This window comes from Lissotriton helveticus, chromosome 10, assembly GCF_964261635.1.
Source record: "Lissotriton helveticus chromosome 10, aLisHel1.1, whole genome shotgun sequence".
In the NCBI taxonomy this organism is placed as follows: Eukaryota; Metazoa; Chordata; class Amphibia; order Caudata; family Salamandridae; genus Lissotriton; species Lissotriton helveticus.
This window is the reverse complement of record NC_136071.1, coordinates 672,035,701-672,056,365: the sequence shown is the minus strand read 5'-3', so window position 1 is coordinate 672,056,365 and position 20,665 is coordinate 672,035,701. Positions and strand designations below refer to the sequence as shown.

General features: G+C 47.2%; 1 protein-coding gene across 4 annotated transcripts in view; it reads left to right on the top strand.

Annotated features, from left to right (window-relative positions):
* The window catches only part of ACVR2B (activin A receptor type 2B), a 376,358-nt gene that overhangs the window by 301,478 nt on the left and 54,215 nt on the right, over positions 1–20,665 (top strand). For 2 of the 4 annotated variants that reach the window (XM_078663209.1, XM_078663210.1), the window contains exons 9-10: positions 11,417–11,555; positions 12,505–12,635. In XM_078663209.1, coding sequence (XP_078519335.1) covers positions 11,417–11,555; positions 12,505–12,635 — 270 coding nt within the window. Of the gene's footprint in view, positions 1–11,374; positions 11,556–12,504; positions 12,636–20,665 lie in introns of all 4 variants that reach the window. The other 2 variants (XM_078663208.1, XM_078663207.1) reach the window with 1 other exon arrangement.

The window sequence follows — 20,665 nt, the reverse complement described above, 5'->3', positions numbered from 1 at the left end:
CTAGTGCCCACACCTTAATCTTTAACATAACAACCTTTGTAAAGCTTCCCCTCCCTCCACCCGCCAACTTCTTCACCCCCAGTCCCCACAGACCTCATTTTTGGGTTGGCCCGTGGTTCACCAATCTCACCTGGCTCTAACAAGGGGGCCCGCTCGGGCGCCGACCGCCATGGCACTTGTTCCACGATGTCCACCATCCAAGGAGCCCTCACCGAGGGGCCGTGCTCTCTTCTGGGTCCAAACACCACTGCCCACCTGGGCTGCACCACCTCTGGTGCCTGCAAAAAACTATGAGAAACATGAGAAGCCCCCCCCCCATCCTCATTATCACGCAGTTCCCCTTCCTCTGGGCTATCCTCATTATAATCTTCGGATGCGGGCCGACATGGGTCAGGCAGCTTTTCTGGTGCTGCTTGACATGTCGGCCGCGTTCGATACGGTCAACCATGCTACTCTGATCAGGAGATTGTCGGAGGCGGGAGTGTCAGGCTTGGCCCTTGAATGGTTGGTGTCTTATCTTGGGCAAAGACATCAGGTAGTTGCACTACCGCCCTACCAATCTAACATCAAGAGGGTGGGACAGGGAGTTCCCCAGGGCTCGGCCATCAGCCCTAGCCTCTTTAACCTGTACCTCCGCCCTCTGATCGCACTGATCAGGTCGTTTGGCATTACAGTTACCAATTACGCTGACGACACCCAGCTTATCTTCTCGTTTGAGGGTAAGGGTGGGGTGTCACAGGAGGTGTTCCATCAATGCATGAGGGCCACGGCAGAATGGCTAGGGAATAATTCCCTTCAATTTAACAGCTCGAAAACCGAGGTATTACACTGCTCCTTGGATCGGATCTCCAGACCCCTTCCTCAGGGTTTTTGGCCTCCTGACTTCCTGGGCTCTAATCTGCCTGCTGACTCAGTTCGGAATCTGGGGGTCATGTTTAGCTCCGATTTACAACTGGACACCGCAGTAAACAAGACAGTGGCTACGTGCATGGCTTTACTCGGATCCCTGAGAAAGATTCTACCTCTGCTCCCGGCACCGGTAAGACCAGAAGTAGTGCGGAGCATAATTCTCAGTCGTCTTGACTATTGCAACGCACTGCTTCTGGGGGCTCCATCTACCGTGCTTGGTAAACTCCAGCGGATTCAGAATTGTGCCGCTAAATTGGCACTTTCGCGACGCCGCTCGGACTCTTCCACTACGGCGCTCAGGGATCTTCACTGGCTCCCAATTCCTCAACGGGTGAATTTTAAGGCTCTGTGTATTGTTTTTAAAGCTCTGCTCAGTCATGGCCCGGTCCCTTTACAGGATCTCTTCTCTTGGTACACTCCCGTAAGAACACTCCGATCAACATCGGCATACTTGGTGGTGGTACCCAAGTTTCGGAGGACTCGGATGGGCGGACGCTCCTTCAGAACTGCTGCGGCACGACTGTGGAACTCCTTACCGCTGAGTCTTAGGAGCCTGGAAGTACTCGCTATTTTCAACAAGCATTTACAATGCAACGGTTTCGCCTTTGCAAAAGTTAGAGCTATTGGCATTGTAAATGACAAAATTTTTATTTATGTGTTGGTTTTGAAAACAGATAAATAAATGGCATTGTCATTTACATTGCCAACAGCTTAATCTCTCGCAAATGTAAGACCTATTGTACTCTACTGGACGAGCTCATCAGACAGCAATTACTACCACACACACACCCAGAGCCACACACACACACCCACCCAGAGCCACACACCCCCCCACACACCCAGAGCCCCACACACCCACACACCCAGAGCCACACACACACCCAGAGCCACACACACACCCACACAGCTTTAAGAGGTCACTCAGAGGTCGCCAGTGAAAATTACCAGGGGCAGCCTATGTTTTTACCTTTGCGATCCCACCTCTGATAACACTGTTAAAGGACACTTGAAGTAAGCCCGTAATGCATTCATTAGTAGAACATACCCAGAAAAGCCGGTGATGTAGCTTGGTGGATTAATGCACCCATCAGGGAGCTCTATGTGTAACCTGGAGTCTGTAGCTTAGGATTCCAGCTGTCTCCAACCATCCATTCATGCTTCATATGTTGGAGATCTAAGCATTATTAACTTGGATCTTATTAAAACACGTTCTTGGAAGCTCGCACTGATTCTCCTTTTAGAATCTGTTGAATAAATGCAGCAGATAGCCTAGTAAAGTGATCACGTTGAACCTAGTCCTTGCCAAGACTTAGGATAAAATGATTAAAGAACTAACACACCTGAAACATTTCTATACACCCTTGCTAAACTTTTCCAACTAACACCGATTCACATTAATAATTGGTGATGTTTCTTCTGTATGGAAAACATATGTTGCAAATGGTAGATTTTAACACACCTCTAACTACTGGCCATGGCGCACCCCTTGTTTGCAGATCAAGAGGCAGAGGCGAAGAGATTTGGAGAAGATCAGACAATGTGGTGTGCTAGTTTGTCAACCATGTAGCCACCGATTACTGCTTAACTCACCTTGTTAGATTACTAAAAGTAGTGGACACCCAGATGTATGCCACGTCTGAGCAATACCAAAATATAATCAGGATATTGACTAATACAATGCTGTGAAGGAACAAGCATGCAAAGATAACCAATCTAAGGACCTAAATTGTTCCAATACGGGCTGCTAGTTATTTAAACCAGAATATCGCTGTGACTGTGTGCATTTTTAACTGAGCAGTCATTTCAGCAGAGGGGCCCTGGCCTCTGTGTTAGCACAGCCTGCCTTTGCGTTTACAGAGCCCCATCACTATTAAAGAACCCTACCTGTCTAGCAAGCAGTACAGCTATTAACAGAAGGCAGAGGGAACCAAAGCTCCAATGTGAGAGGACATTTCCAAATCACCAGCTGCGAGTGTGTCAATGTTCTCCGTTAAATGTTTATTGACACTGGTGCTTGAAACAATACTCTCAGTAGAAAATATAGCTATTGGAGCTTGAGAAGATAAAGGCTGTCCGTGATTGAGACCCTGCTTCCCCTCACTTTTATTTGATACCCTTTCTACCCAACATTTCTGTGGAGGCAGCTGCCAATTAGTAATGGTCCTTAAGCATCATGCTACCAATGTCAGGAAAAACCTGCAAAGGACCCAGGAAACTCTATAAGCCACCTAACACAAATGCGGTAGAGGGGCGGTAATAGTGGGGAAACAGTCACTGCTGCATCCCGGCGGCCGCCCCCCCCCCCCCCCCCCCCCCCCCAAACAAATGGAGAAAGTCAATTATTAAAAATCCGTCCTGAAATCATTCAGACAAAAAAAAAAGTTGTACAAGATTCCGGACCAAGGTATAGAGACAGTGGACATTAGTCTTCAAAAATGCCACTAAAAAGTAACTAAACGATTATCGTGTGTTATAAAAGCTCCGAGTAGTCTTGTATGTGAAGGGGCCTTTAAAAATTAGTGTTGTTGGGGAGGTCCAGGTTTTAGCACTGTACTGTACTTCAACCTAAAAAGGCGCCACTATGTCAGTAAAACCCGCTTTGAGTATCCTGTGGTTTTGCAGTTAGTTATTTTACATACTTTTGAAAACATGCCATGGGATGTCAAAAGAGCAGGCATAACAAGTTAATCACTACTCCTTGACGTGGCCATAACACACTGCCACCTTTTGAAGTAAAGTCTGCTCAAAAATAGATCCAACTATTCCATGTACGACAGCTTATTTTTCAACGATTATTAAATGCGTCTCCAAACTTGATTCCTTATACTGCCACTAATTCCATAAACATAACCTCGGTATTGAAATAAGTCAACACATCTGCACAAAAGAATAACCAAGTAATGTAATAACTTAACTATGCAATCGCCAGGAGTTCACATGAAGGTGGACAGACTAGAGAACAAACAAAACAAGATGTAGGATTGGCCACTGGAATACACATTGTCTATAAAAACGTATGCACCCGCACTCACCGACTGTCTTCTGGCGGGCGGGGCTCTCCTCCTCACACGGGAGCCTTGCTCCCTGCAGCACTCCTCCGGCGGTCGCTTTGGGGCCGCGGGCGGGGTTCCTCTCCTCTCCTAGATGCAGCAGGGCTCCCTCGCATCACGGGAGCCCTGCAAACCGGCCGCCATGCTTCTTCTTTCTTCCCCCCGGGCTGCGGGGGCGGGCACTTCCGGCCGGCCGCGCTGGGATTGGCCGGCCGGCCAACCACTTCCGGGTCGCTGCGGGCAGCGCAGCGGCCCTTCTCCTTAGGTAGGCAGGCGGGGGCTGATTTTTACGGGCAAATGCCGGGTGGGCACCGGCTCTAGATCACCATCAATCGGGGCGGGAGTGGACACGGACGGCGGGAGGGGGCGGGAGTGGACACGGACGGCGGGAGGGGGCGGGAGTGGACACGGACAGCGGGAGGGGGCGGGAGTGGACACGGACGGCGGGAGGGGGCGGGAGAGGACACGGAGGGCGGGAGGGGGCGGGAGAGGACACGGACGGCGGGAAACGTGCACAGGACAGCGAGGGGACAGCGCATCAGTGAAAGGGGAGGGAACGTGAAAAAACGTAACTCCGCCCTGGGAAAAAATCTCGGGAACGCCCCCGAATCTGGTCCGGCCTTGACGGACAGATCTCTGTTCCAATGGCTAGCCTCCATTTATGGAGCTAGCCAATGGGACAGGGGGGCGTATTCCATTCTCCTTACTGGAAATCAAGAGATTTCTCTGGAGGCGGAGCTAAGAGCTCCGCCCTCCAGCGAAACCTAATAAGAGCTCCGCCCTCCAGCGAAACCTAAAAAGGAGCTAAAAACCTACCTGTTCCCCAGTACAATGTAGTAAGATCAGAAGTTGGTAAAATCTTGCTCGGTGTCAGAAATAGTCTTAGCGCCAGGATGCCCGGTGGGTGACAGTGATAGCGCTTTATAAGAACGTCTATACATACATAAATACATACATAATCCAGTACCAACGGCTCCTCCATCTGTGAAGGGCCAGGCACCAACACCGTACCACGGGCCTTACCGGACCCTTCATGACCTGTAACGGCCCTAACGGCCCCTTTCTGTACACCTGGCAGGGGAGCCGACTGTACTCGCCGATACTCCCCCAAACGTTGACCACACCTAGAATCTCCATCCGCTGTCCATTCTGTCCGTCGCGACTGAACTATAGTTGGGGCCCGTGAGGTCGCGCTGGACCTTCGTCTGCTGGCCGCACCGGGGTCCCCCGATGGTACGGAATGTGCCGCGCCAGGCTCCACCCTCCCTTCTCCTCGGTGCCACTGGGCCGCACTTCGCCCTACCAAGTCTGCTGCTCCGTAACATTCTCTGCCCTGTGGAGAAAAAATTCTGACTATTGTGCTGGGTCCCTCACGTCTAACAACCCCCCAGTTCTCCCGCCTACCTGAAGTACCCTCACCTGACCATGTACCCCTACCCTGCACCACATGACCTACACTCCCCATACTTACCCCGTGAGAGTCAGGGGGGGGGATTCCCCCACTTCCTCTTCACTACTCCATTCCATCGTTGCTTGAACCGTCAAAACCGACGGACCAAGAACGTGGCCCCCATGACCCTTGCCACCTGTGCTCGTAAAATCCTTTGCTGCCTTAACCCTACCTACCCTAACCCCCATATGACCTGGCAAAGCATCCGTGCCCGCAAGGCGCCGATGAGGACCATACATCGCCCCACTCCCTCCTACACCAGCATCCCGCACCCCTTCTGCCCAAGATGGAAAAATATCCAAACCCTCCCAGGATCTGCTCTCCCCCTCATGCTCCCTTTCCCCCACCCTTGCTGTATCCACCACCTTCACACTACCTGCGCACCCAGAAAAAGGCCCTCCTGAAACCCAATTAGAGGGGGGGGATGGCAACAACCCCATATCATGCTCAACCTCTTGTGCGGGAGAAATAACCCCCCCGCCCACCTGGGCCCATTCCCCCTCCCCCACAGAGCCACTAGCTACTGATGCCAGATAACCCCAATTACAATACTGCGTAGAAAAAAGAAGGGGGCTTAAGGGAACCATCTCCCCCCCCTGCCTCATACATCACTACATCCTGCATGGCCCTGCTGCTACCTGCTATGCTGTGTGGCCCCATTACAGAAGGGGCCCACACAGGAGTGCTGATCCCAGCCCCCCTCCCGGACCACGCAAACACCTTGGCCTAACCGACTGGAGGGCGGAATGCAATCCCTACACCACTCCTCCTTTGCTGGCACAACATTCTTCTCCTGCTCGCGAGTGGGAGAAGAAGCTCTCAACTCCCCTCCCTCCCTCCTTCCTGTGCTGAGTCCACAACCGGGGCAGCGGCCAACGAGGCAGAGCGCCTCTTGCTTCCCCGCCCCCCTCCGCGCTTCCCTCGAGGCGCGGGAGCTGATACTGCCCTGACACGAACCGCCGGAGCGGGAAGCAGCTCCGGTGGTTCTTCAAACACTGCGCCCTCCTCCAAGGGGCCCCTACCGCCTTCCTGCTCCAACGCGGACACAGCGCCAGCCTCAAACACTACAAGCGGGACGTGCCTTAACCCCTGGGTCTGCCTTTTTAAAGCACGGGCGGCCCCTTTCACTCACCGCCTCAATCCTGAGTCGCTTTGGGAACATGCAAGCAGCCACGACAGCTGCGACTCCGGCGGAGGCCTGTCACGCGGGGCGCAACCGCCCCTGCCGCGTCCCCCATGACTAAGTCCAGTCTTCCCGCCTCACTCAAAAGCCTGATGGCTTCAAGTACTCGGTAATCCTCGGCTGCCATCGAATATAAAGCAAATAACAACACTACCTCTGACAATACACTCCACAAAAATTTAATTGACTAAGAACTCCCAGCCACCAGGTCACCAAACCTAAAATGGTGGCTGGGAGAAGGAACCCAAAGCATTTATGCTTGGGCTCCTTTTGGGCCACACGAAAACAAGCCCAAAATGAAAAAGCCCGCCTTGCCTGCTGCAAACCCCCTCCCCTCCCAAACTGCCCCGGAGGGGGGGGGGACCCCCTCCCTGCAGTCGGCTGCCCCCACGCCCCAAACCCCCTTGCAGCAAAAACAGTATTCCAACACAAAGCTGGACAGTACCTTGATAACGTCTGCAAAGTGGCAGCCAAGGTGGTGGGCCAGTCTAGCCTCCTCTGTGCTCTGATGGGTTTCAGGCGGGCCCACTCTTGGCCCAAGAAAGAGCCTGTGCCGTTCCGCTCTGCGGGAGTTAGAAAGCGCTTTTTTCAGCACTGGGAATGCTGGCATGTTTCCATTCCCCTCCTTCTGGGCTTACAAATGGTTGCTGGGGGACGTTGTCCCACCCAGAAACAGGAGCAAACTCTTTCACCCTGCTCCCCGGGAATTACAAAGCGCTTTTATAGTGCTAGGAATTCTGACGTGTTTGCATGCTTCTCCTCCTGGGCTTCCGATGATGCTGGGGGACATAGTGCACCCATGCAAAAGGAGCAAACGGTGTTGAAATACTCTTCCATTCTTTTTAGGTCGAGCCTAGACAAAAGCAAAAGCAAAGCTTTTGCTTGCTGTCTAGAGCGAGACAACTTATGTTATCACTTTTGGGGGAATGTGGACAGCAGACTGTCACGCGCTTCTCCTGCCGGAGATTGTAGCTCGTGGGCGCGCACGGCACCGTGCCCCTCTTCTGCACTCACACAGTCGCGCATGCGCACATACACAGCCACACGCATACACAGGCAAACACACTGCATACACACACGCACCCCCCCCTCGCCGCCGCACCTACACACACACACACACTAGCGCACCTACACACACACACAGAGACCCCCCCCACACACACACCAGCGCACCTAAACACACGCACGCACACAGAGACCCCCCTCCCCCCGCCGCCGCCACCATCGCACATATACACACACACAAGCGCACCCCCCTCCCCCTACAACTAAGCCCCACTTACCGCCATTCGGAACTTCTGTAGCCGGGGCTCTCCCTCGGGCATGGGAGCCCCTTTCTCAGGCACTCCGTGGGCGCGTGCGAGGGATTCCCGAAGACGGAAGTCCCGCCCAAAGGAAGTAGGCGTTGTTTTTTTGTGCAATGCGTCCTCATGCCAAAAATTGACATTTCACTTGATTTTACCTAATTTAAGTAATGCGAATTTCACACCACCCTAATTACTGTGTGCAAATCAGTTCTCACTCCTAGAAAGTCTCTAAAATGGAGAACTCTGCAACACATTATACAAACGTACAGCAGGAAAAGCAACTGGTGCTATACAGTGCAAATCAGAACCTGGCGGCACACCGCTCTTTTTCGCGATGTACTATTTGAAAACATCTGCAGAGAGATGGGGAGTCCTGCGTGGTTGCTCCTCAGTAAATATAACTTGACATATTCTAAGCTGTGGTGCTTGTCTGATCTCAAATGCTTTAAACAGTTCCCGTCCTGTTTGCTTGTTGCCGCCTCTTTCCTTATGTGAGAGGACGGGGTCACGTGACGTCCAGTTGCTATCCCGACGGTCTTCCATTGGCTAAGGATTCGGCAGAAGTCTGCGGGTTGTTTCCGTCAAGTAGTGTCTTCATTAACTCCCTAACCCTACTACCCGCAGAGGCATCTCCAAAGTGCTTTGAGGCGGAATGTTCGCATTAGGTAGCGCGTTACAAAAATTCTACAAAACGAAGCTTCCCATCGCAATATGTTGTATGGAATTCACGAAAACATTTAATTCTCTTGGCAGTTTGTTTTCCTTTGTGCGTTTTCCTCGACTTTTTCAGTTCACCTTCCCCTTAAAAATCAATTCTTCCCTCTCTTCACACACACAGTATTTTTTTTATCTCCAATAGCAATACTTTCCACCGTCTCTAATGCCAATTACTTTACGTAAAGTGGCTACAAAATGACGACATTTTTCCTGTGACATGCGCCTGCTTTCAAAAATCGCACGTTTCAAATGTTATAACTTTAACAATATAGTATGCTATGGCAAAATGGCTGCTGTCTTTTTTTTATAGCGAAAAGGGAGCACTGCAGACAGTATAAACGTCTTTCTGTAGAAAAAAAAGTATGTCTCACTATAGGTAATATTTTGAACAAAGAAAACATTCAATGTTAAACAATGTTGAGGCGCATAAAAAAAGCATTGCTTCGTCACTAATAAAAGGGAGCACAGCCCTAACTAATCCAGTTCTTTTCTCGTTGTAAAGAAATCTGCCCCCTATTTATTATCATCTGGCGTCCATGTCACACAGCATGTCAAATGTTTTTGACGTCTTATTTACAAGTCAATATTTATGCTATCGTCAGAGGGTGAACCGTTTTTCAGAATTAAAAACATGGACACAGCCACAGACATAGAAATAGGACTATGTTTTGGCCAGGGCTGGATTATGTTCAAATGACTACACTAACAAGCATTTGCAATGCAATAGGTCTCGCATTTGCGAGAGTTTAAGCTACTGGAATTGCAAATAACAATGGCTTTTTTTTGTTTTAAAAAACAAAACGTAAATAAAAGACATTGTAATTTACTATGCGAATAGCTCAAACTTGCGTAAATGCGAGACCTGTTGCATTGCAAATGCTTGTTTTGGTTCGATTTATTTGGCCAATTCCTCTATCCCGTCAAGCTTTTTAATGGCTGTCACATTGTAGAACAGTCATCTTCCTTCTGTTTCTGAACATTTGTATAATTTGCTTTGCGCACTATTCCATCAATTGCCACTAAGTGCATTTAAAAAATTTCTATCCATTGACTCAATTTTCGTCTAGGTAGTCCTGGAGTTTCTAAAAAGGTAGCTGGCCACTGCATTCATTACTCCAGCCATTGCTATATTATTAAGGCAAGACAATTGTATATAAATAATGACGTACTAGTCAGTGGCAAGGTACAGACAGAATGGTTTGTATACAGCGTTGGATCTGTAGGAATATCATGAATTCCGAAACAGTAAATTAAGTAGGTCGGACGTAGTACCCAGAAAACAGTAGGTGGCAGTGGTGTCCACACAAAAAATAAGCCCCACTGATGTTGCTGGAGAGATTTCAAACCTGCATTGGGATTGGGCAAGAGGCAGTCAAATGGATTTGGTGGGGAATTTCAGCTTTTCAAGAAGGGCATGATGGGACACTGGATGTTGAGTGCTAGGCCATGTAATACTGTAAACCGTAAGACCAATGCAGGAAGGCAGTCTTTGAGCATGGCGCTTTGCATCTCCGCCTAGGAGCGTGAGACAAGCGATGTGATTGGGGAAAAACGGTTGCGGACACAGCTGATCGTTTAGAAAAAGGTACAGGAAAGCGCAAAGTGAAGCTCCAGTGGTGAATTGGATGAAGTCCAAGTGGTCTAAATCTGTGCAACACTAAAGGTGGTAGAATCTAGGCAGTACCACCAGGGAGCAATGACAATGCTGAAGATAAGGAGTGAGTGGCCTACTGGCACAATTGACAATGATCTTCATGCACGACATGATCCTCCAGTTGTCGCCAAATTAGGCACATCATGACAGCACAAGCCTTCGGTAAGACCACAACTTTGTGACTAGCTTCTCCTGTGTCTTCACTCAGAATGCCAGTTAACGGTCCGCCATCAAACCGTCAAAACCTTCGACACTCGAAACCAAATCAGCACGTGGCGATCTGCACATACACAAGGCCAGAAGGGTGGAACAAGAATATAACCGTTATCAGGAGGGCGTATGGGAACAATATATATCGATATTACAATGAGGCTCAGGAAATAACGACAGAGGGTTATTTCTGGGTGGGGCAAAAAAGGGCATGGGGTGGCTCACCCAGGCCTCCCGCCTTAGGTGTGAAGTTGCTGGACCTTTGTTGCATGGACTTTGGTGACACAGGCTGGCTAGAACTGTAGAAAAAGCCATATAAAATTCATTGAGCTTTGTGCAACGTATGAAGAAAAAACGTTGGAGATAATGTGGAAAAACAGGGTTTGCAGAAAGAAAGGCCAGTAGATTACCATTCTTGCAAACTTCGAAAGTCAGTTAAGTGAAACATCCATATAATGTTCGCCTGTTCCGATTAAAATTAATAGCGGACGTATTTTTGGGTGAGGAAACCACCAGAGGCAAAACTGGGCTGTAGAATCAAAACGTTTTTACTCTGAGAAGTGGAAAAATCAATACCTTACTTAACTCTGGGAGTGTAATGAAAATCTCCTCCTTTCCTAAACCCACAGTGATGTGTTCCCAAAACTTAGGCTTACTTTTAAAATGTTTTATAAATGATATAGCCCCATTTCCAAACACCTATAAAATATTGTGACCATGTTGTGGTATGTTTGTTATTCAGATGAACCCCTCTATCCAAGATTTTCTTGCACAATTTTACAGCAGTTTACCATACTTGTGTTGATGCACTGAGACCTTGACATTTACAGCTTCTTAGCCCATTGCTTTACGCCTGATGTGGAATCCGTGCTCTAAACTTTGTTTTTGCTTTAGCCGAGTGGAAACCTAAGGCTGTGTGCTGTCCTGTTTCACCAGGTGGGGACAAGGAGGTATATGGCCCCAGAAGTATTGGAGGGCGCGATCAACTTCCAACGCGATGCCTTCTTGAGAATAGACATGTATGCCATGGGCCTCGTGTTGTGGGAGCTAGTCTCTCGGTGCACAGCAGTGGACGGTAAGCATTGGTCACTCAGTACAAGGCGCTAAAATACTTACGACATTTAGCTATTTAATTGCAAGTTGTCCGATTATTTGTTTGATGCGTTATTAGTCTTTCGCGGGCAGTGCTGCCTATGCATTTTAAATATGACAAGGGTTGCAAATCTGTGTCTATTCAGCACTATTGCATGCGTTTTCCTTTTCTGTTCCTTAAATTCCCCTTTTGGTAATGTGTTCTTTACAGCAGAAGAAAAGTGTTACAATCAGTGCACATTAAATAAGTAGTAAATTAAGTACACATTAAAATAGATACATTATTATACCATGCACTGCAAGAGATGAACTGCTTGAGCTCTGGAGTATAAGTCTCAGTTAGACAGACCATCGCAGCATTGTTGTGTGCTGATTTGGCCTTCTTTCTCCGCACTAGTTCTCAGGCAGCGTTATAGAACAATAGACAGACAAGCTAGTATGACTGCCCGTGATCGCCTGGCAATAGGCTGGCATCGTTGTGTAATAGGAGGGCATCAGTGTTTGAATTAGACGTAATGAATGGAGTAGGGCCACGCGTGGCTTCATCCTGTCTAGCTTATCAAGTTTGGCAACTGAAGTAGGCTGAGGTTTCCCGGACTTATAGGTATTTAAGGGTAAGAAAGTATCTGTAGGTACGGCTAACATCTGCTAACTTGTCAGAGTATTTGTTCCTAGTGCACTAAAGTTGCACTGACATTGGCAATGCATCACATCCATTTAACTTCTCTGCACCAATCGAAGATCATAAGGTGAACCTTTAAGTTACTCTTTAGCAAGTGCCCATTGATAACGTATCAGACACCCCTGCTCCAGATTTTTAATATTGAAGGGATTTGTATATTAACGACCAATTGAAGTTTAAAACTCGCATCAAAAGCCTACGCAAAGGTGGCCTGCTTCAGATCAGTAACTTTGTTTTGGATACATCACAGGCCCCATTGATGAATACATGTTGCCGTTTGAAGAGGAGATCGGCCAGCACCCATCCCTGGAGGATCTGCAGGAGGTGGTCGTTCACAAAAAGATGCGCCCTGTTTTCAAGGATCATTGGCTTAAACATGCGGTAGGTCTTCCTTTTGGATCTAGCCGCTAGAACATTTTTTTTTTTTTTTATGATCTGGACCTTTTGATAAGAGGGTGGTTGTTTCTGGACAACTGCATTCCAGCTGCCTTTTTTGTTTCTTTTGTACTTATCTCTCCTTGGATATTATTTAGCATGTGTCTAAAATTATAAATGTCATTTTTTAGAGTGCTGGTCTACAAATAAATGAATTACAGAGAGTATGAAAAGGAGAATACAAGTTGTATGTGCAGCTGTGTGGGCAGTGTCTGAAGTTAAATCTTTATTCATAATTTGCGAATTACCAAAGCACATTTCCTATAAGATTGGAAGAACATCGTGATAAACACCAGCAAATAACGATGTGTTTAGGCCCAGATCCCTGTACTAAGGGCGAATGTTGGACGGATTGCTTAACATTGTCAATCTATTTGTGTTGCTGATTTCATAATCTGACAGGTGTTCAATTTTTAACCACTGGATTCCACCTATGCCAATTGATTTAATTTCAATATGTGATCTGAAAACTTCATCTTGGCGAAGGAGAAATGTTATTTATCAATATTGGCAAAGATATGGCTTTGTGCCTTTGTTTTTAGTTGCCAATTAATTTGGGCTACAGTTCATATGCACGATTGTGCACATTCAGTTTCATATAGTAGAAAGGCTCCAATAACAAATGATACCCTTCCTCTGTCTTCGCTCCCTTCCTGACTGGTTTCACAGTGGGGTTTCTACTTACGACATTTCTTTTAATTTGACCACATTATTTCAATTATTTGGTTTTTCGAGTGCTATGATTGGCCGTAATGTGTCAGCTATTTCTTTTTTTCTGACAGCAAATTTTAATTCCCTTAAATCATATGCCATGTATGTAATTTGTTCACTACATACATTTGTACATTTTATAATTTCACCACAATTCTTTAAATTTGTTACTTACACAAATTAGCCCACTGAACATGTGAGGAAGACCGGTTATTAGCGTTCCTGGTTGAGTTTTTAGCTATGGTGCTTATTTAAAGGTTGCCAGTCTGACCGTCGCTTTTGCTTTTTTTTTTTTTGCACTGTGGCTATTTTGTGATGGTTTTCACTCTGCTCTTTGGATACCAATCTTTCACTTGCCATTGGTTTGTTAGATCGTTTTCCTATGTGCCTGCAAGTCACTCCACAGGCTATTTGGATGTTTTTGTATGCTTGTTAGTGCCCATTGGCTGTAGTAATCTGCGCTCTGACTCTTTGCTAATTACCTGCAGTTGCCTTATTGGGATCTGCCATTGGGATCCACAATGTCATTTAGATAACTTGTGGATATTTAAATGATGACCCTTCTGAAAAGATGCAATCAAGTTTTGTCTGACTTCAGCCTCCTGACAAATTTTGAAAAGTAGCCCAAGTGGGTTGAGGATTACTATTCTAAAAATATACTTTGTCTTACAAATATAAATTATATTTTTAAAGAGAGGTTGTTGGACGTACATCTCCATTCCAACTGCAGCATGAGTATCAATTCAAGGAGTGCAGTCCAGGCAAAATGCAAGATATTTAGTCTAACAAGTAAGTTTTCCCCTCTCCTCAACAAATCCTCATAAATGTTATTTATGAAGTGCAAATATAGGTTTATAGCATGTGCGATTATGTATCGCGTGCTCTTCAAGCTCCTGCTATCTAGTGATGTGTTGCATGTTGATTTTGTTCAAAGAAGCTTTCAGTCACAAGATATCTTGTGACTTTTCCTTGAACTAGGGTTCAATGCACAAGGACAAAGTCTCCACTTCAAAATGTTTTTCTGCTATCAGGTTGAGACATTTCTGATTGCGCTCCGAGACCAAGTAACAACTGTATGCTATTCAATGCCAGGCATCTGCAGCAGTGGAGACGGACATCAGGGCATCTCCGCTGTTGAATTCCAACAGGATCGGTGCGCGCTACTGTGCATCTACTTTTATGAGAATGACTATGGGAAGAGTGTGGGATGGAGAACAAGCCTTTCCAGTTCAGCCAGAAATGTAAACTGAAATTCCCATGGTCGGATAGTCATTGAGTGTGTAACCTCTGCTTGCCTTGAGGCCACGTGAAATCCTCCTGTTCTGCCTGCATGATGTTCAGGAATAAGAAGACCATCAGACACAAGAGATGTTTCACAGTTTCTACAAATTAAGTGGGACTGTGTATCTGGGCAACATAAACGTCATAATATGGGAATTCACATATCAGGAAATTTTGGCACCATTCCTAGCTAGCTCACAGTGCCCCATCTAAACCCCTCAAATTACCAGGGTAGATTATATCAGCAACCTCGAAAATGACCAATCTTTATTCCCCAAGGAAATCGTGGAAACGGGTGTACCCTTTCGTTGTCACTTTTGCCTGACCAAGGTAAATACAAGAAAAATAGAAGTTTCGCTTTTCAAACATATATTGAAACAGTTATATTCTTAAATAGAAATAGTAAGCTGCAATTATTAAGCAGAAGAAACAAAGCATTATAACCAGCATTACAAGAAAGGTGAAAAAGGGGAGCAGTTCAACTGTTCTAACATTACAATGTGATTATGCTCCTATCTAAAACTACTTACACTATCAAGAGCAAAGTGGGAGTTTGTTATGTCAGGAAGCCGACCTTGTGTGGAGCAGGCTATCCTCCTTTGCATGATAAAGGTTCAGAGTCAGCAGGGCTGCATCTCATTCAGATTATATGGCATTCCAGGACAATCGCAGCAGAAGTGCTCCTCTGTCGAATGTAATGCAGAGGCTGTTTATATAATAAAAGCACTGTTTTAATCGCACTGTGTCAAAGGTGCAGAGCTGATGCGATGATTTGTCTGGAGTCTTTGACCTGTCTCCTACTGGGCAACTAAATACAAAAGCATTGCATTTAATGTGGCTAGCCTTTGGACAGTGTGTACGAACACCATTATAATACTTACTAAGAAATGAACTGCTTGCAGAAGAGCTTTTCAGTAGATTCTCGTGTAAAACATGTAAAAAGTCACCATTAGAAAAGATATCAAGCTAAATGTGTAACTAAAAGGGAGACTCCGAGTGGGACCTGTTGCACATCACAACAGTGTGTCACTTTGTGCATTAAAAAATTTAGCAACTACACCCATTGAAGCTGGGCCTACTCTGCAACCCGGAGAGACTCTAGGAACAGAACTCTGAGGAGGAAGACCCTCTGGACGAGCACCAGAACAGGGAACAGTCCGTCCCTGCACAATCTAATCCGAATCTGTCCCTGCCGGTCAGTCCTTGCACCATCTCCTACTCTGACCCAGCCCCACTCCAAAAGATCATGACCGCGATCTTGGCATCATCCTAGACCGCAAACTCTCCATGAAATGGCAGGTCAACGCGGTCTCTTCAGCCTGCTTCCACACGCTGCACAATTTTCAAATAGCACAGGCACCAGAAAAACAGTGGCGCAGGCCCTAGTCCCCATCCGTCTGGACTGCGGCAACAAACTGTATGCAGGCGCCACCGGCGAACTCGTGAAAAGACTCCAGACAATCCAGAATGCAACAGCCAGACTGATCCTCAACTTGCCCAAAAGGACTAACATCGCCCGGCACGAGAGGCGTCTACTGGCTCCCTATCCAGAAGGGATGACATTTCAAGCTTCTGACCCACACCTACAAAGCCCTCCACGGCCAAAGATCTGGCTAAATGAACCACCACTTAAACTTCTTCCAGCCACCCAGAAACCTCGCCCTTGCATCGGAGGACCATCCTTCTCCCACCTCGCTGCCAAATCCTGGAAAACTCTTACTCTCCACCGTCTAACATCACCCTCATTGGCAGACTTTAGGAAGGGACTTTGACCTGGCTCTTCGACTGAGACCCTCAGCCCAGCGCCTGGATAACCACACGGGTGAGATGTGCTATATAAGCACAGTTTAATTAATTGAAGAATCCAGTGCGAAGGATGAAGCACAACCAATGGTTGAAGTCTTCGCCGGGAGCAAAGGCCATCCCAAGCAAACTCGCACCACCTTCTACATTAGGCGACTGACATCCAGGGTTCAGTCTTAAAAGCACCTTTAAATAGAAGTCAAACACTGCCACAAAGGAAGTTTTGGATTGAGTGGTAAGTTACAGCCAAAGAGGCTCCTACACCTGGCTTTGGCTGTCATCCCCAGACTCCTCACCGCCAAGAGCTAGCATCATCTCCAGAGGCCTTCAGCCTAAAAGACATGGCAACGATCTGACAACCTCTGTCCCAAAATCGGCTACGAATAAATTCTAGACTACATACAATGTCAAGCAGGCTTCTTGTAACAGTAGAACTGCTAGATATCTCAGGTTGGAAACAGAGTAGACTGTACATCCTTCCAACTTCCCAAACTATTCTGTCCAGCCCTCTCGTACCACAAGAGCCATACCCCACTCCCCTGAAGTAGGAGGCTGGCCTTAGAGGAGGCAACCTCTGAGGAACTTTAGGATTATCCTATACCTAAAAAAAAAACAGGTGACCAGGGAGTACTTCAAGGGCTGTGCCACCACAGCCAAGGACACCCCCACCACGTTGGTCGTCATCACCACAGGGGGTAGCCCCAGGAACACTTTCACACCACTAATGATAGAATTACATCAACATAAGTAAATGAACGACTTCTTAAAGATTCTGACCAAGTTGTCCATTTCCTGCCAATGCTAAAAAGCATCACTAGGTATGTGGCAGAGAACTTAAAGGTAGCCAGAGAAGACCCTGGTCATCACTGATAGGGTGGAGAGAAAATGCAAAGGAGATCTGTAGTATCCTATATACATCAAGGGCCATTGGGGGCACATGACTGGTTATGCATACAGCTTAAAAGAGAGCCTTTGCACAAAGTGCAGTTGGCACATTGCATCCAGACAAAGAGCCGTAAGGTTGATGCCACTGGGAAATGTGTTACAGTACAAGTGTCAACACGGTGGCATATTACTAACTCAGTTCTCCTCTGAAGTATGAAGTGTCATCAGGAGGAGATGGAGCAACTAATCAATAATCATCCAGAAGCCTAGAGGAAGCATGGTAGAGAACTGGTGCAGGCCAAAACCATCTCAAACGCCAACATCAAGTGTGTCCTAGATCCAGCAGATAATGCCTTCAGAGAGTTAAATGCCTGTGTGGTCCTAGTAGGGCATTCGTAGGGTGTCTGAGTTCCACCCTGAGGTGTAACATTTATGCAGCCCTCTGGCTCGCTTCTTGCTATTTAAAATCTACAAGGCTACTGACACCGCAACGGCAATGGACATGCTCTAGGACCAGCCTGCAAAACCTGGGTTGTGCTTCCAACAGATGAGGAAGCACCTACATCAGTGCAGAGGATTAGTTAACATCCACTCCAGCACTATCAGGAAACTTAGTGGGGAGGATTCAGCGGTTGATATGGGCCATTGGGTTGTTCCTTCCACAACAGGAAATAACCTCAGAAAAATGAGTCCTATCCATGGTGCAAAGGTATACTGCTTGGAAACCCACACAGTATCAGAAAAATTCCCCTTGAACACCAGCAGCTGCTAAGGTGCAAGCATGCAGAGGCGCCATCAGACACACACCCCCACACAAGCAGGAACCAAATGTGTACTCATTGTATTAACTCCTCTTCAAAGAGGACTGTACCGTGGCTCATCCTTGACCTCCACTGTCAATTGGTACATCCTATTTAAACCCGTTCAAATGACAGCCCTGTGGAATGTCATCCCTGTGCTCGGCTCAGTAGGCCATCTGGCGACCCTTAACTTGAGGAACGCCTACTTCTACATAACCCATTTGTTCGAGGCATATGGGCTGCAGATGGTACATTTATGAATAGATCGCCATCTGGTGTTGGGCTCTGATGATTGCACTTGTTTTTCTCTTGGAGAAGTCTTTTGTCGTCACGAGACCGATGACGACTCCTTTGGGTGCTAGTGCGCATGAGCATCGGCTCCATCCTTAGATTGTTTTTTTCCGCCATCGGGTTCGGATGAGGATCGAAGCGCTCCAGATCGACTTCGAGAAAGAAGTTATATTTCGCCGCGTAGTCCCTTTCCAATTCGACGGTATTGTTATCGAGCGCGAGTACATTTCCATTTCGACGCGCTTCGACATCAACAACAAAATTTCCTACTTCTACGTCGACGAGACCGGGAGGCCTATCTCGACGTAGTCCAGCCCGGAGTCCATGGAAAGGACTCCATTCTAAAAATGTCCAACGTGTGGTGCTAAGTTCCCACACAAGGACCTACACGAGGTGTGCAACCTCTGTTTATCACCTGAACACGAATCCAGGGACTGTGAAGCCTGCGCGGCATTCTCCTCCAAGTCGACGATTAGAAATCATCGAGCCCGAAGACACGAGGCGTCGAGAATGCAGTCAGAGGCAATCCCGGAGCTGTTCGAGGCCCAGCACCCCGAAGAGGAAGAAGAAGATGAGGACAAGTCTGGGTCGGAAGCGGACGAGTCTGACGTCGAAGAAATCGACGTTCATCAAACCGTGAGTGACGACGTCCCTTTACCAAAAAACTGACCCCGTTTGGTGTCGACCCCGCCTTCGAGCCCGGTCAGACAACCGAAAAGTTTTCGACGCCCCGCCTTCGGGCCCGGCAACGAAACCGAAACACTCGGCCTCCCACCATGTTGGATCCGAGAAGCGGCCGACCTCGACACCGAAGCTCCATACCAAGGAAAGCTCGAAGTCGAAACATTCCAATGTCGAAACCGAAACATGCTTCGACGTTGAAGACTTCCTCGACACCGAAAATATCGGATTCGAACAAAGTCTCGGTGCCGAAAACACAAACTGACAGTCAGAAGCAAAAGCACCTTTGGGAACCAAAAACTTCGGTACCGACACAGGAGCATCAGACAGATCCAAAACAAAAGACTTTGTTTATTGATCCGCAAACTGGCAAGGTGGTGACAAAACTACCTAAAAAGAGGAAGAATGAACAGTTGGACGACAAAGCTCCTCCTCCTAAAAAGAGACCAATGGGGACAAATACAACTCCTCCCCTCTCTCCACAACCTAAAGACACACCCTCTTCTCCTCTTCCTCACACTACACGGCCATCTACACCTCAAACAGATGTAGAAAGTGACACAGGGGAGGGGGAACTTCCTAGGGATGATGACGACACTGTCCCAGAAGACGCAGACCCATGGGAAGATTATAACGCAGTGTCAGATAATAACGACCCTGAACTGTATCCCTCAAAACCCTCACCACCTGATGATAATACAGGTTTTGCACAGTTAATTAATAGGGCAGCAAAATACCACAAGGTAGACTTACATGCGGAACCTCAAATAGAGGATTTCCTTTTAGAAACACTACCTGCTGCACAAAGAACATCAGGAACACTACCAATGCTTAAGGGTCTCCTCAATCACACATCAGAAATATTCAAAGACCCTGTGAGGGCTAGGGTATTAAACTCAAGAATTGATAAAAAATATAAGGCAGCCCCAAAGGACCCAATAGTTATCAAGGGACAAATACCTCTAGACTCGCTAGTAGTCACAAACGTTCGTAAAAGAGCAAACTCATCAACTACAGGAGAAGCTCCTCCTCATGACAAAGAGTCCAAGTTAATAGATGCCTCTGGCAAAAGAGTAGCATCCCAAGCGGCAAACAGCTGGCGCATAGCTAATACGCAAGCGCTACTTGCACGTTATGATAGAGCTCATTATGATGAGTTAGAAAAACTCATTACACATCTCCCTAAGGAACAGCAAAAAAGGGCAGATCAGCTCATACAAGAAGGGAAGATAATAACGAACACTTCCATTAAGTGCGCCTTAGACGCAGCAGACACTGCAGCAAGATCCATAAACGCCAGTATCATGTTAAGAAGACATGCATGGCTCAGAGTCTCAGGGTTCAAACAAGAAGTACAAACATCCTTATTGAACCAGCCTTTTGATGGGAAAACACTTTTCGGCTCAGGTACAGATGAGGCGTTAGAAAAGATGAAAAAAGATACAGAAACAGCTAAGTCAATGGGAGCATTGCAACAGCCAACTCAAAGGGGTTCCTTTCGTAGGTCCACCTATAGAAGCGGGT